General features: G+C 44.6%; 1 protein-coding gene across 1 annotated transcript in view; it reads left to right on the top strand.

Moving 5' to 3' along the window:
• Positions 1-16,587, top strand: part of P2RX3 (purinergic receptor P2X 3) — a 33,205-nt gene extending 16,618 nt beyond the window's left edge. The window contains exons 3-12 of the mRNA XM_066635376.1: positions 816-887; positions 1,518-1,584; positions 2,269-2,362; positions 2,874-2,951; positions 3,559-3,700; positions 4,368-4,504; positions 6,532-6,625; positions 11,220-11,285; positions 13,316-13,393; positions 16,462-16,587. Coding sequence (XP_066491473.1) covers positions 816-887; positions 1,518-1,584; positions 2,269-2,362; positions 2,874-2,951; positions 3,559-3,700; positions 4,368-4,504; positions 6,532-6,625; positions 11,220-11,285; positions 13,316-13,393; positions 16,462-16,587 — 954 coding nt within the window. The remainder of the gene's footprint in view (positions 1-815; positions 888-1,517; positions 1,585-2,268; positions 2,363-2,873; positions 2,952-3,558; positions 3,701-4,367; positions 4,505-6,531; positions 6,626-11,219; positions 11,286-13,315; positions 13,394-16,461) is intronic.
• Positions 16,588-16,958: the final 371 nt, after the last annotated feature.

Genomic DNA, 16,958 nt, shown 5'->3' with positions numbered 1-16,958 from the left:
CTCCCAGGAAGGTGTGGAGAGGACTGCAGCCTCAGAGCCCCTCCTCTGCCTGTCTACTCAGGCTGCAAGGCTATGACACTTTCCTGGGAATAAGCCCCATTGAACACAATGGAACTTACTTCTGAGTAGATATGCATAGGCTTGGGCTCTCAGGCTGCAAGGCTATGCACCCTTTCCCAGGAGCAAGCCCCATTGAGCACAATGAGACTTACTTCTGAGTAGACACGCCTAGGCTCGTGCTGCAGATTGGCACGGAGGTTGCACCAGCCAACTTCCTTCCCCTTTTCCTCCGCCAAGCCAGTACCTGGGTGTTCTGTGGGTGCCACAGCCCTGGCTGTCCGTCCTCCTCCTCAGCGTCGGCATATGTCCCCCACGCCCTCCACCGGCTTGGAAGCTGCGCGGGGAAGCCGAGCGCAGGGGGAGGGGAGGCGGGCTGGGCTCAGGCGAGAGCTTGGGGATGGGGCAGGAGGGGGTTGTTGTGCGATCAGGCAGGGGCCAAGCACTCACCCACCCTGCACCCCCCAGCACCCACCCAGCGAATGCCTCTGTTTTGCTCCCCCCCTCCTGGAATGCCTCCGAAGGGGAGGGGCCCCCGCAAAAAGGTGCCAGAACTCCGTCCCCCCGTGTTCCATTAGAAAAAAAGCCCTGAGTGTACCAGAAATGACAAGCATAGGCACATCCAGGTAGGCAAGCTAGGTTAAAATTGTTGTTTGCTTATAATGGCAGACTTGGTTGTTTCAATCCAGCACTGCCTCTTTCATTGTGCTCCTACATTCCACAACAACCTGTCACCTTTTCTTCTTTCCCATCACCAGGGAACATCCGTCTTTGTCATAATCACCAAGCTCATTGTGACGAAGAATCAAGTGCAAGGCTTGTGCCCTGAGGTAAGCAGGAGCAGTGAGAGAGGGTAGTGAGATAAGAGGTGGGATATGGTCTTCCCCACCTTGCAGAGATTCCCTTGGATGAGTTGACACAACAAGATGTCTTGTGGACGCAGACTAACAATTTATTGTACCATAAACTTTCCTTGACTAGAACCCACAGCATCTAATGCCTGAAGTTATTATCCTCAGCTGACAGGCATGTTTTATCAATTCAACAGAAGTTTTATTCTATCCATTTTGGCTTCAGTTAAGATGGTGGTTCCCTGTCCTTCTACATGTGTTATTTAACATAGCAAATCGAGGATGATCATGTTATCACCACCAAGTACTGCTCTTGTGGATGGTAACTGCACTTATCTATATTTAAGCTTTTTGGCCCTATTGTTTGTATATATTTCTCCTCCATATGTATGGATGTGAATATGAACATATTGTAACATACTAACCCTGTAGCCTGGAAGCAGATAGCTTATTTTTCAGCAGGCAGGACAGGGAGGGGGCTTAATACATGCTGCTCCACAGGAGTCCATGCATCTTGAAAGAGCAGCAGGGGAACCAGATAAATGGCAGCAAATACCTGTACCTCAAAGGTTTCTTCTCTTTACCTGTCTCATTTCTTTCCTGTTCCAGAATCAAGAAAAATATGTGTGTAAATCAGACAGCGAATGCAAGAAGCCAGTCCCCACCACAGGAGGGGGTAAGCGCGTAATGTTTCTGAAGAAAGAACTGAAAGAAGAGGAACATTCTAACATGTTCACTGTAACATGTTACAGTTCACACCATAACATTCACTGTAAAATGTTTTGGCTCTGGGTACTGTGCATAATCACTTGTGCACGGTTAACATAATTTCTTTATTAAGAATACTTCAAAGGCACATGATATGAAGCTGTTACACTGTATACATTGTACACTGAATACAGTATACACTCAAGCATATCTCTGCCTGCTTATTGTCTGGACTGGATCTGTAAAGTGGGAAAAATATTGACCTACCTGGAAGGGTTGTTAGGGGGATGCCACAAAGATTTTTAGTAATGCTGCAGATGATAGCAGCTAGTAGGTAACTTCAAATGAGTTGACAAAACACAACTCAACAACCAATCAACCCAATGATGGCAACACACTTCTCAGAAAGCTATGTGGATCACACCTCTGATGGTTTGGTCTTAAGTGTGGTCTAATTTGTGGGTGAGCAAATGTGTTCAGTGCTAAGGGCTATATTAGGCATATTAACATGAACTGAAGAATTGCAAATAGTGTCTGTATCTGAGACACAAAATTCATTGAAAGGATTTGAGAAAAGAGGTAGCTTCATATTACACTGAACTTTGGTTTTTACTGTAATGTTGGCACGACAGGCTGTTGTTTCCTTCTGCAGGGATCCTGACTGGCCGATGTGTTAATTACAGTGCCACTTCCCAGACCTGTGAGATCCAGGGTTGGTGCCCTGCAGAGATGGACTCTGTACCTGTGTAAGTGGTTGGAGAGCCCAATCCCTGATTTGTTCAAAGTAAGACACTATTGCTCACACTGTATACCTTCAAACAGAGTTGGAAAAGTGGTCAGTGGAATCATACTGTCCCATTCACCCACTGAGTTTTTTGTTTGTGGGCAAATATTCCTTGAAGCTGAGAATTCTCTTGTGTGGGTGGCCTACATTATTATATTATCCTATTATATTAAGATGCAAACTGATAACAAAGGGAGGAATGATTATTTTCTTTGGCAACAGTTGACTCTTGGTCAAGAGCTCAGATCAAATGCACTTGGTCAAGAGAGACATTTAGTGGTACCTTCTACAATGTATGCATACTTTATCCAGATCAAAATGGGCTTCCCAAGGCTAAGGAACAGAGGGCAGTTCCTCTGAGGGTGTGGGGGATGTGATTCAGTACTAGTTTGTTCCATATGTTCCCCCCATCACCAGAACTCCCCAAATCCACTGCTCCAAGAGGTTGATTCAAACCATTTTTCTCCCAACAGACCCGTCATGCTGGAGGCAGAAAACTTCACCCTCTTCATTAAGAACAGCATCCGCTTTCCGCTCTTCAATTTTGAGAAGTGAGTCACTAGAGTGACTCTAGAGTAAGAAACTCAAGCTCACATTGCATTTAGTAGATTTTTGGTGAACTTTGGTTAAAAACAACCTGCCAAAAAGTCATCTGCCGCAGAAATGCCCCATGGCTGGTGTGACTTATTCCCTGGGGATTGTTGGAGGCCCTGTGTGTCAAGAGAAGGAAACTGTGGCACAGACCAACAATAGCTGTGCTGCAGCAGTTGTGGCTTATCAGGATAAAACGTATGTTATATATGTTCAGCATATATGTTGAACCAGAGTCAACCGCTGAAGGATCAGATCTCCATCAAATATGCTCTAATACAGATCCAACCCCAGTTGTGCACATTTTGACCATCTTCAGACTTTTCCCTACCTTTCTTCACTGCTAACAGGAGAAATGTCAGAGTCAGTGCAATAGGTGGAGTTTAAAAATTACACACCAGTAAGAAGATTGGTGGTGCCCAGCTATCCCCATACCATATCATTCTTGGCCATGAAGCTAACTCTGGGCCAAAGGACACAAGCTCAGGACTGTCCCTCCTGTCTTTTCCCATCTTCTTTTGGGACCCAGTTCTCATCTCATGATGGCTTCTTTTGCCTCCTTCTCAGGGGAAACATCTTACCCAGCCTCACCATTGAAGATATTCAGAAATGCCGCTTTGACCCTGTAGAGCAACCTTTCTGCCCCATCCTGCGCTTAGGGGACATAGTGAAGTTTGCTGGGCAAGACTTTGCCACGTTGGCTAACACGGTGAGAATTTTTCTGTCAGCAGATGACACTGGTGTGGGTGCTGTAGGACCGTGATGGTGCAGCGAAGTGCTTGACCTGGACACCCAGCTTAGCTAAGAAGCTGTCCTGGTGGACTTGAATAGTCCCTATTGCTTCACTCAGCCTTCCTTGCAGGGATGTGATTCTCAAATGCTGCTCTGAGCTCTGTAAGGAAACAGAAGGGATAGGAATAAGTGTGGAAATAAATAGTTATGCTGTTTACTGTACCAGTTTTTGCCTCCAAGGGTGATGCCAGGATAGCAGTATTTGCAGGTGGAGATGGGTGGGGAATCGGGGGGAGAACCTTCTTAGTGACAGACTAATGCATGTACAAGATTACACCCTTAAATTAATTAATCTGGGAGAACTACCACCCACTCACAAACCATTGCTAGCATGGTTATGGAGTCCACTCATAAGGATGAATGGAAAAAGTGAACAATATTTACCCTATTGGTACTTGAAAGGAGAGTACAGTATAATAAAATAGTTTAGGAGCATTATGGGATGATTAATCTCTGCATTACATCATCTTGAGTATGTCCCTTAGAATGAGTTCTGTGCATGCCAAATTGCTTACCCCTGTCCAGTAGCCAGGAACTGCTGCTGTTTAATGAGATTTGTCCTAAAGTGATGTTTTTCTGTCCAGGGGGGGATAATAGGGATCAAGATTGGATGGGTGTGTGACCTGGACCATTCTTGGGACCGCTGTGTCCCCAAGTACTCCTTTAACCGACTTGACAGTGTCTCTGAAAAGAACAAAGTCTCTCCGGGATACAACTTCAGGCAAGTCCAGAGTTTCCTAAATCAATGCAGCACCCAGAAATTTCTCCTTCATTGTACTACTGTGTGAACTAAGATCCTTCCCCATGCTTGCAGCCTCACTTGCACAGGTCAGCGCAGTTCGTCCAATCATCCTAGCTTAGGTGGGTCATGAGTGAGCTAAGGCAAGCCTTGGACTCTCCTTCTCCCACACAAGGAAAAGAGATCAAAAATGCCCACTTTCAGTTTGAGATGCAGTTTCCTATAAAATAAACCAGTTTCTTTTGATTGGATGTAACAGGACACTGGAGGTCATTCAAAGTCAAAAATGGAAGCTTTCAGTCTCCTCTTTTCATACAGAAAGACGTTATACATCTTCCACTTACATAGTACCTTCATTTTATGCAGACACACCTGAGACATACCATAATAAAAGCACAACTTTTTCATCTATCTAACTCATGTTTATGAGCCAATGCACAGGCCGACACTCTGCCATCCAGACTCTGAGCATGACAATGCATAAATAGACGGGGTCTTGCATATCCCCAGTAAGGATTTTTGAAACATCTCAACACCTGAGGCACATTTATGCTCTGAATTAAAATGGGAGGAACACTCTTACGCCCCAAAGGTTTGCTTTTAAAGCATGTACAAATAAGACCTACCACTCCCCCTCAGATGAGTTCACTCCTTGCATGAATCTCTGATCTGAGCATCCAAATGGAAGGAGACAGTCTTAGAGCAATGATTCATGAAGAGAAGGCTGCAGAGGAATTCTGCTGCACCTTGACATCAGGTGTGATGGGCAGCTCAATTCTATTTTGTTCTGGAACAGGCAGGCCAAGTGTCCTGTTCTGTGTCCAGTGCAAGATAGGTGCTGCCTGGAGCACAACTCAAGGTGAGGAGATTTTTTACCCCTTACCCCATGTCACACATCAGCCACCCCTATGAGGCTACTCAGACTTGTGCTAGCAAATTCACTGATGCAAATTTGAGTGGCCTGTGTGTTCAGGCCAGGAGTGGGGGTTAAGATGTGGCCTCAGGTGCCACAGTTGATCCAGCCTCCCCTCCCAGGCTTGATCTGCCTCCAGATCTGCCCACACCTGCCAAAAATGCCCCTTCCGTTCCACCCTCCCACCACCCTCTCCACCCCCTGTGCCAGCCTCCCTTGGCCAGCACAAACTTACCTGGTCAGGGCCTGGATCTGGCCTCTGAGAGCCAGCGCATGTCCTTGCACTGGCTCAAACGTAGTCACAAACATGCTTTATGGCACGTTTGTGGCACTCCTGGGCCAGTGCAAGAGACTTGTGCTGGCCCAGCACTGGATCAGTATTGCTCTCCAAGTGATCCAGTCATGCCAGAAGTGGATATACAGCAGCACAGCCTGCCCCCAACAGATGCCAATAGGAAGGAGGTGAGGATGGGCCAGATAAGTTAATGCAGAAAATCAACAGGCAGCCTCCCAGTAAGTGGGTACTTTGGACATATCAGATATTTTCATTATTTAGTTTTTCTGACTGCATTCTCATGGCACACCTAGCAATTTTGTCAATGCACTTTCAAATACCCCAGTACATCACCTGCAAATTACTGCCCGCGTGTCTTCTAACCACACGTTGAAATGCCAGGAGGCACCCAGTGACAGGCATATAGTCTGCCAGTTATGCTCTGACATTTCATCAAAGTCAGACTGTATAGCTGTTACATGCAATAGTTACATGCAACAGAACATGTTATATTCAACAATGTGCAAGAAAGGCCGAATGGACCACGTCCTTTCTACAAAGCAGCATTGGAGAAGGGCACTTTGGAATGGAAATGCAGCCACGATGCTTAAACCCCACCCCAATCTGCCACTTAATTTACGCTTATTGTACAGCAAGTGATTCGCTTATTGTACAAATTAGACCACCTGGCTTTGATTTAGTGAAATATGGTAACCCTTAATTGCATGTATGCATACATACAAGTATATCTTTGCTGCTGGAATTAACAGGCCAATTACTCTTTTGCATGCATGTGCGTGCGTGCCTTTCCCTTGCCTGCAGGTATGCCAAGTACTACCAGCGAGAGAATGGAACAGAGTACCGCACACTGATGAAGGCATATGGTATTCGTTTTGATGTCCTGGTTTATGGAAATGTGAGTGTGACAGGGCAGCCATGCAAACCAGAGAAAACTAGAACCAAACAGGGGGTGATCTGGCAGGAGAGAACGAACTTTCAAGGTGTAGTTGCAAGATGCCCATGGGAGTATCTGACTCATACCACATCATTTGAGCCCATCTTATCCCATCCAAATCTCAGAATGTTTGAACTGCCATGACACATATGTTATTCAGCTCCCTTGTGAACCTGAATTAGTTTGACATAGTTACTTCTGCTATGAAAAAAGAACAAGTCTCCATTATCAGACACAGGAATTCAGCCCATGCGTTCCTCTAATACATGTGTCCCTCTAATACAAAGGGATCTCCAAACTTTTTGGCCAGAGGGCCACATTAAATATCTGGCATGGTGTGGAGGGCCAGAAAAAAAAATTAAATATAAAATTTAAATAAATAAATTAAAGTTGGAACTTAGATGAGTGAATAAATGAATGAATGGGCTCATTCATTCAACCCCTCTGGCCCTCAGAACACCCTCCGGACACAATCAGAGCACTGTTCTGGTCATGTGCAGTTGAGTGGGCCAGAGGCTTTCAGGGGACAAGAGGTTGGTTGCAGGCTTGAAAGAGGCTTGCTGCGGGCTGTATCTGGTCCCTGGGCCACGGTTTGGAGACCCCTGCTCTAATACACTGTTTGTCATGCTCAGGGAATAGGAATGTGAGCAGTTTTCCCTCTTTATAATCTCCAACTAAAATGCTAATCAGTTTTGTTGCCAGACATAAGGGTGTCAAATAGACAGTCTATCATTCCTGGTTATACAAACCAACCTTTAGGACCAAAGGGAACAGAAATCTTATAGTAGGATAAGCTTTCCAAATTGGCAGCTGTGTATCCTGCTATTTGCGCATAGTGGAGGTGCTCTCCAGTTTAATTTTTTTGAGTCAGCCAATAATCAGTAAATGTTTCCATAATCAAAAGATGTGCATCACAAAAGGCAGCACAAATATTATTAAGCTTCAAATGTATCTCCATAAAGGAATGCACAAAATGTTCCCTTTGTGCACCAAGTAAACTTTCACCATGGTTTGCATAACCAAAGTTCCCCTATGAGACTCCAGAGCTGTGTAACCCCATGCCACATGTCTTATCATTGGAGCTGTGCAGCGCAATCCTATTTTGCGCTGGAACAAGAAGGCCAGGAGGCCAGCGCTATATCCAGCACAAGATAGGGACCCAAAGTGGCTCAGCCAGGGGCAAGAGGAAACTCTTCCCCTCACCCCTGGGTAAGCCACCGCAGCCCCAATGGGTTTCCTCGGACTTGTGCCAACTCTGGAGGTGGCATTAGTCCGAGGGGAGTGGAGCGGCTTGCAGCTGCTCTGCGCTGCTTGGGAAAGGGGGCTAGGATCTGGCATATCTGCAGGGTCCCAGCCCCGGCCGCCCGCCCCCAGGACAACCCTCCCCCTGCCCCAGAATGCCTCCCTCTGGCCTGCTTCTCATCTCCTTCCCCCCACTCCAGACCCTTCCATCAGCCAAGCTCGGCGATGAAAGCCTCCCTGGCTAAGCCAGTGCAAAGGCTGGATTCAACCTCTGCGGGCCAGCACACATCCCTGCGCCATCCCAGCCAACTGTAGAGGAGGCACAGACGTGCTTTACAGCATGTTTATGCCCCTCCTGGGCCAGCGCAAGGGAGTTGGGCTTTAGGATTGCTCCCCTGGTCTCTGTGGGAGCTGCTTTAGTACTGGGATTGATGTGCTGTGATTGGCTGCCGAATGTCATCTATATCCAGCACACACCACCATCACTGGATCCACCTCATCTTGCAGCTTCCCAGTCCAGCCACCCAATTCCCTCCTCTCTGCCCAGTTTTGCCCCCTCTGTGCCCCTGCCTGACCTGCTCTGGTGGCTGTGGTGGGGTCTGATGGTGACCAAGCAGTGTCGTAATGTCCAGAGAGTGCAGCTACTTCTTGTGCCAGTGCTCCCCAAATGGGCACCGGCATAGTGCCCTGCACGCTATTGGCAGCCATTTTGTTTCAGCAGAACTGTGTTCCACTGTCACAAATGCTTACACAGTACAGCCCAAACCGGGATAGGACTAGGGTCAATCCTAATGGCCTGCTGCATCACTGGAACGCACACTCTGGTGGCACAGCATGCTTTCCGGTTGTCACAAAAAGTGATACACCATGCAGCATGGCCTGCCACCAGTAAGTCAGTGCAAGGGGCCAGCAGGATAGAGGCCAAGAGGGGCAATATAGGCACCAGCAGCAACGACAACAGCCTTCCTGTTCTCAGTTCGCCTACCCGAGTCCACTTGGGCTTGCACCAGCAAAATAGCGGTGCAGATCTGAATAGACTCATCAGGGCAGCAGATGCTTGCTCCAGGGCAAGGAACAAATGTTTGCTTACCTTGAGAAGGCCTCCAGAACCTGAAAGTTCCCTGCAGGATGCAATGTGCTCCCCATTGGCACAACAGTATCGGCTCAGGAGGAGTTTGGTATGACTGGCCTGCCCAGTTGTTTAGTTGAAAGAAAAGAATGTATTTCTGAGGGAACTTACAGCCCAATCCACACTTTCCTGGGAGTAAGTCCCATTGACTGCAATGGGACTTACTTCTGAGAAGACATGCTTAAGATTGGGCTCTCGGTTACTTGCTGACCCTGGAAAAAGGTGAAAGTTTCTCATGGTCTCCAGCCATATTTTGTGTTTCACAGTGAAAGTGCTCCATCTGAGAGAAGGCTTTATGTCTTCAATTTGTGGTGGAGATGGTCCGTTGTTGCTCATTGGCTCATGACCAGAGATTTCTCAGCCTACTGCTGTTTCCAGTCTCTAGTAGGTGGTGCTTGTATGACTTAAACTCCCATTATAGGCAGAGGGAAGAATTCCCTTAAATACAAACATGCTAAATATATAATATCCTTATTATTGATATGGTAACCCAGCAGCCTTCTCAGTTAACTACACATGGTCTGGCTGCTGTGTGAGATGAACTTTGTGTGGCTATACATAGTTTATTTGGAAACAAAAATAACAGAAGAGAACTGTAGGATTGACCTTAGCACAGGTCATGGAAAACTGGTTCCAGCAAGCTAGAGGAAGAAAGTGAATGTTCCAGACAGAAAGAGGCAATCAATATTGGAGATGCACAATAAAGGGAAGCTCTGCTGTACACAGCAGTGTCTTGGTAGCTGTAGAAGACCATTTCACAGTCTCTGTGGCTGCAATCTGATGCACACATCCATGGGAGTAAGTTCTACTCTGCTCAGTGGGCTTTGCTTTGGAGCTAATATGCATCAGGTTGGGCTGCAAATGAAATCTCTGAGTTGGTTCTATATTGGAGCAGATGTGATTGAAAGAAAGGGAGAAGTTGAGAAAACTTTGGAAAGTTACACTTGAAAGTACAATAAATGATTGATGAAGGGTTGCAAAATCAAGGAGAAACATATCTAATGTTTTTGTATTGGGGCTGCTGTGTCCCTGCTGACCAAGGACTTTTACATCACAATCCTATACATGTCTACTCTGAGGTAAATCCCATTTATTTAAGTGGGACTTACTCATAGGTAAGAGTGTATTAGGATTGTAGGGCCCAATTCTAACCAATTTTCCAGTGCTAGTACAGCCATGTCAATGAGGCATGCACAGTATCCTGTGGTGTAGGGGTAGTCACAGAGGCCTCCTCAAGGTATGGGAATATTTGTTCCCTTACCCCAGGGCTGCATTGTGACTGCACCAATGCTGGAAAGTTGGGTAGGATTGGGCCCTTAGAAAAGCATCTGGATGCTTCTATCAGGAGACTCAGAAAGTGTACATTTTAGCCAGATCGAGAATGACAGTCCTCCTTTTTAGGATTTGAATTCCAAATGTTGTGATTCCCTACATAATAAGCCTATTTGTATCTATTGCATTAATCTGACCCTGAATTGAACCTCTCCTCTACAAAACCAGTGTAGGCTTAATAGTCTTGTGTGCTATGCACCACTGGAAAATAGGTATTTGAGTTTTATATTATATGAGACACCGTGTTCTCCCACTCTCACCCCAATGCCTAGAGGGCAAAAATAAAAGCATTATTAAGTGCTTATTTGAGAGTATGTCATTGATAAGTATGTCAGGGAGGGATTAATAGTCAATTTGTTGGATATGAACAGGAAACCATCTGAGGATACAAGTACAGGGAGTGATTTAAAACTCCTGCTTTCTGTATATTTCCCCCTTTTTCCTGTTGCACAGAAACTGGCAAGTCTCTTATTTACTCCATGAGTAATAATAAGGGCTCCTGTTCTCTCAGAATGATCAACAATAGATATAGAGTGAAGCAAACTGGCCCCCTTATTGTAATCTTGCTGTTGAGGAATGATGGATCCGTGACAATTAAAACGCCACTAGTGCACAAAACAAAGATGGTAATCTGAAATGTTCAAAGATCAGTGGACCATCCAGTAGTCTTTCCAAGGGAACCCTACATGACACAGGAAGACATATTAAATGAATGGCCAGAGGTACCATTTCTCAGGAGAAGCAAGGAAAACCAGTCAACTGCCTTCATATTTTGTTCACCCCTGTGCCAACTCCTACTTCTTTGAACTGAAGCTTTTTAATATATGCTAATTTTGCCTTCTGATGCCTCAGGCTGGGAAGTTCAACATCATCCCAACCCTTATCAATACTGTGGCAGCCTTTACATCTGTTGGGGTGGTAAGTATTTTGGTTTTCCCAAGGTTTTGTCAATTGTCTCCTTTCATTGTCTATTCCACAGAACCTGGTATGCTTTAGGAGAGAATCGTCAATAGGCAAGATCTGTCTTGTTGTCCAAACTTAGCACAATGCCTCAGGATAAAGTTTCTTAGCTAGTGCAAAACAAAACTTTACAGAGTGTTTTACAGAATATCTTACAGTCCAAGTGATCAAGGTAGATCAGCGGTTCCCAAACTGTGGGTGGGGAGTGGGTCACCACCTGATTTTTTGTTGGTCACCAAAGAGTGATGGAAACATTAGATAACTAATTGCCTCAGGCCCTGAGGCTATCCAAAAATCAGATACTGTAACTGCTAGTGATCCTGCAAAGAGCCCAGCTCCTGCAGTTTGCAAGCATGTGTAAATATAGGTAGATAAATGTTTGAGGGTCTTTTTTTCTGGTCATTGCTACTTATAAATAAATAAATATTTCTTTCTAGATCTCCTTTATTAAAAGTCTGTAAACCTAGGTGGGTCACAATAGAGTGTCATTTTAAAAAATAGATCCAGGTGCTAAAACGTTTGAGAACCACTGAGGTAGATTCATCCAACTGGAAAATCCAAGATACCCCCTTCTGCCAAAACTGCAGAAATTCCAAGATCCAGACCATAGCCCAGTCTGCCCTGCTGATTGAATAGTTTGTTTGTTGAGGGCCACCGTTCATGTTAATTTCAGCCGAGTGTGTCTGGTCATCAGCTTCCTTCATTGTTCTTCAGTTAGAACATTTATTTGCCTAGCTCTGCACCAAACAGATCTCAGGTATCCAGAAATGCTATCATTCTTTAGACATTCAAAGACCCTCAGAGTTACAAAATAAAGCCCTCTTCCCTCCTATTTTCTGTTTAAGTGAAAGCTTTTCTAAAGTTGGTTTTTAGTAAAGCAAGTGCTCAGTTTACATACTGTACAAACCGTTGCTGCCAGCACTCAAATGAAAATATTTTGAAGGTGAAAAAGATGCAATTCTTTCTCCTCATCTAGAACATTGATTGCTCTGTAGAATGTGGCTACATGATGCCGGGGGCATCTGTTGGATATTTGTGTGGCAGCTCCATTCTCCATGTCTTCACCACTGCATCATGCTTTCTTTCCCTTGTTTCCCAGACAGGACCTTTCCAGATTGTTCAAGTGCAAATAATGCATTGGTCTGCATTTGCCACACATACTGCCAACATCTTCTACCAAGATTATACCTCTGTTGGACAGTGCATTTCCTCAGCACTTGAAGTGCTTTTCGTTGTACTTAGGGCTGCAGAGTGCATTACCCTCGCCACTGAGAAACTGTAGCCTGCTCCCTCCCTCCACCCCATGAAGAAAGGAAAATAGCAATGGCTTCCTGGGGGAAAGATGCTGGACTAGACTGACCTTCAATCTGATCCAGCATGCTCCCTCTTATGTGCTGTACTAGTGCTACTCTACCATTGCTTGGCATGGAACTTGGTTTCAGAGGGTACCTCCTTTACTTTCAATGCTCCTGAAGCAAGACTACAACACATTATGCACACAGATGGGGCTAGACTGAAACATTCAGAAGTACAGTACTGCAGTCAGTGCAGATTCCCTTTAATTGTAAAGAAAGCCCCCAAGTGTCTTTTTCTGTTGCACAAGCTTCTGTAGACTTGGGGAAGATTCAGTGATGTGGAGGGGTAAAGATTTTCCCATATGTCAATATCAGCTGTGAAGGCCTTTCTAATCATATTCTAAGAGCCAATGACCATTGTGACTAAGCTTAGAAAAAGGGGCTTGAAGAATATAACCTAACCTACCTTGAAGAATATAGCCCGTAGAAAAATGCTATCATGCCATTACATACACTTAGGTAAACTTACACATTTATTTGAACTAGCATTTCACACTTCTACTACCATAAGATTAATCAAAAATGCTGATTGTGTAGCATTGGCTGTGGTGTTCACAGTGCCAGTCTTTCTGTTGTACCAGTTTGCCTTCTCAAATCCTAGCAGCCATCTCACCTATGTCTTTTTCTTCTCAGGGGACTGTCCTGTGTGACATCATTCTACTCAACTTCCTGAAAGGAGCAGATCAGTACAAGGCCAAGAAGTTTGAAGAGGTGAGTTTGTATGGAGTAGACAGTGACATCCTTGGGCTGTGTCTGAGCCTCCTGTAGGGCTCAGTGTGCTTGATGGGGACGACAACTACAACTCACATTTAACTCCTATCCTATTTTCTTCCTACACAAGTACTGTAAGCAAGATACAGTATATGAAAAGTGTGTGTGTACTAGAAACTCTGTACACAAATGTATAGTTAGTATATACACTATAAACTTTTCCCCTGAGTCTTTGGCCTTCCTTGAATTCTTTCCCTGGTTTGGCTTTTTGCTTTGCCTCCATTTCTGTCTGCCCTAATATTCCTGGGTTCAGTTTCAATTCATCTGTGCCTTGAATCTTCTCCTGCTCACATTTATTTACAGTATTTTTGTGCTGCTTTTCAAACATAAAGGTTCTGTTATTAAACCCATGGGGGTCACACCGGGACTAGTTTGTTGTCCAGCCGCAAGCAACACAGAACCAGAGAGAGTAAAGCTAATTGCAGTGTTTTATTTTGCAAGCAAAAGGCTGACTCTGCTCACCTCAGACAGCAGCGCCCAAAATAGATCAGACCGTTACTTATATACTTTAAGTACACAACACAGATAGCATTCAGTGGAAACTTAAAGCTAAGAGATACACAGGAAACTGCCCAGGGTTAGGGTTTTCTAACCAATGTAGCTTGTGACTCTCTTTCAGACAGCTGAATGTGTGGGATCCACTCAAGAACCCTTCTAAGTTTTGGGAATAAAAAGTGCCTGATATAAATGAGTAAAATAGAGAAATAACTGTTAACCTTATCCTGCAAGGATCTGCTTCCCCTCCTAAATGCTGTTCATTTCTTGGTTTCATGCCTGGGAATGGAATGGCTACATGACTCCTTCAGATTTTTGCACACTTGCTTCCTAGTTCCTTCCTATCATTGCACTTTCTGTTACACAATACAGCTTGCTCTGAGCAGAGGGCCTGAATTCTTTCTATAGCCTCTAGTTCAGTGGTTCTCAAACTTTTAGCACCAGGACCCACTTTTTAGAATGAGAATCTGTCAGGACCCACCAGAAGTGATGTCATGACTGGAAGTGACCTCTTCAAGCAGAAAGAGTTTTAACAATCTTAGGCTGCAGTCCTATCCACACTTACCCAGTTAGTAAGTCCCATTTACTGTCATTGTTAAAAACATACATATAGCAGCCTATTAAAAGGACAGATCTGTTACATTTCCCCAATTGCAGTCACATACCATGGTAGCATCAAGTATAATATATTAAAAATAAAATATTGAAATGAATGGGAACCCACCTGAAATTGGCTCATGACCCACCTAGTGCGTCCTGACCCACAGTTTGAGAAACACTGCTCTAGTTTGTTTGTAACACAGTAAATGCAAGAGACCGCAGTCCTCTAGGAATGTCTACCATGTCTTTTTAGATGGGGGCAGACAGGAGACCTGTAAATTCAAACGTATTACATTGTTGTAATCCATCTCAACCATTCAAGAGGTTAGATACAAAAAGTATGCAGAAAATAAACAATATAGGCAAAGGATGTAAGAAGCTTATCCTTTCCTGATGTGAGTTAATTTGCTCCTGAAAGTTAGCAGTTCAAACCATTCCTCATAATTTGTAAGCCCTGACAGGCACACTCTGCAGGGCAGTGGTTCCCAACCTTTAGGAGCCCATGGAATACCGAGGCAAAAATTGGAATTGTCGTGGACCACATGCAACCTCCTCCATCCTCACCACACAAAAAAATACAATTCAGTTTGGTAGCCCATGGGGGAGGTGCTTAGCGAGACAATGGAAGTACCTTCTGCGGGGGGGGGTGTCCATTCTCCACCCTCTCTGCTGGTCAATGGGGAAGCATCTCACTGAGTGAATGCTTCTCCAGAGACTACAGCTGGCACTTCAACAAGCATTGGACAACCAGAGAGGGCAAATAGTCTACCTATACCACAGCAGACACTCAGCGGTTCGTGGGAGAGCACTCTCTTGGAGAGACACTGGAAGTGATCAAAGGTGATCATCTCCCCCCCCCCCCAGGCCTTGTGCACCACTTCCCAGGGTCTCACGGATCACTTGTGGTCCCTGGACCAAAAGTTGGGAACCACTGTCGTAGGGGAAAAGACTGAGTTAATTCTGTTTCACTGGCCACCTGCAAGAAATAAGTTTTGCACTGCTAGCAATTTAAAATAGGAACCTACAAAAACTTGGGAATTCAGGGCAAATCAGACTTGCCTATTTTGACGAGAGCTTTGCATGGTTTACTTGGAACAGACTAATAGTTATTCAGTCAGTAGAGGTGGGAGAAAATGATTTTATTTATTCACAAATTTCAGTGTTTTCCAAAGTTAGAAGTGCAGAAAGCAGTGTATGTAGTTTTATTCAAAATTTACATTATAATCATACATTATAATCACTTTAAAAGTGTACTAGGTAGGTGATATATGTGGTATAATGTCAGCAAATGCAGCCACAATCATTACCCATGCACCCTCCTTCCATTAAATAATAAAAACCAAATAAACTGGTTTTATTTTTAGCAGATTTGGAGTTTTTTTTGTTTTTTACACAAAAATGAGAAGTGCAGAAAGCAGTGTTGTGTTTTGGTTTTCATAAACCTGTTTTCACCCACCTAGCAATTAGTTCAGTCTCTTGGCCAGGAAGATCAGCTAATTCAAATGCCATCCTGGATGGAAGCTTATGAGATGATCTAGAATAATCACTACATATCTCAAAGAAATTCCAAGTGTTGAGAAAAGTTAGATGTTTGGTTTGGGACAAAGCATGCTCATTGGGCAAAGTAGTATAAAAGTTATACTAATTACATATGCATAAGTTGTATTCATTTTTGAGAAAAGAGTGTGAGAGTTCTCTAGGCTTGCAGTTTAGATCTGTAGGGCAGGCAGGGGACAGATGCCAAGATATAGGCTTCCAGGAAAATTATGCTCTTGATCTCAGGCATTATGTCAAGAGGACTTGCTGCTAGTAGAGGACAGCGTGAGTTGAATTGTTCAGAGTTCTGCAAGCTGCAAAGATCTCCCCCACCTAATGAAGGCGACAACAATATCTGTTTTTCCCTTCCCACCCAGGTGACTGACACAGCATTGCATCCAGATACTTCCAGCAGCCCTATGTACCGGAGCAGCCAGACACTGGGAGGCCGTTGTGAGGAGAAGCAGTCAACTGACTCTGGAGCCTATTCATTAGGGCTCTAATATTTTAAAAGTAGCCTTGAAAAGGGACTTTGATTCCTGCATTGTTCTACTGTCCTGAACCTTCCTCCAAACATTGCCCACTTGCACCCACCCATCACACCCTACCATTGAGGGAATTGGTTGTCTGTGTCATGTTTTCCGGTCTCTCGCTTTCCTTTTGCCTTTTTATCAGGAACACTTTGTGGCCCACCTTTCCATAGGAAGCTCTCAAGGCTAAGCAAAAGCCACTTCTTCCTCTGCTCTTTTGTGAGGAAATGGCTGCCACAGAAAGCGTTACTTGAAAGGAAATTCTCTGGATCCAAGATCAAGATATTAACACCTGCTCACTAACTGAAGAAAGGAATAATCATCTGGAGGAGCCCTAAGACAAC

The sequence above is a fragment of the Tiliqua scincoides genome, chromosome 1 (assembly GCF_035046505.1).
Source record: "Tiliqua scincoides isolate rTilSci1 chromosome 1, rTilSci1.hap2, whole genome shotgun sequence".
Taxonomy (NCBI): Eukaryota; Metazoa; Chordata; class Lepidosauria; order Squamata; family Scincidae; genus Tiliqua; species Tiliqua scincoides.
This window is presented reverse-complemented; position numbering and strand designations above follow the sequence as displayed.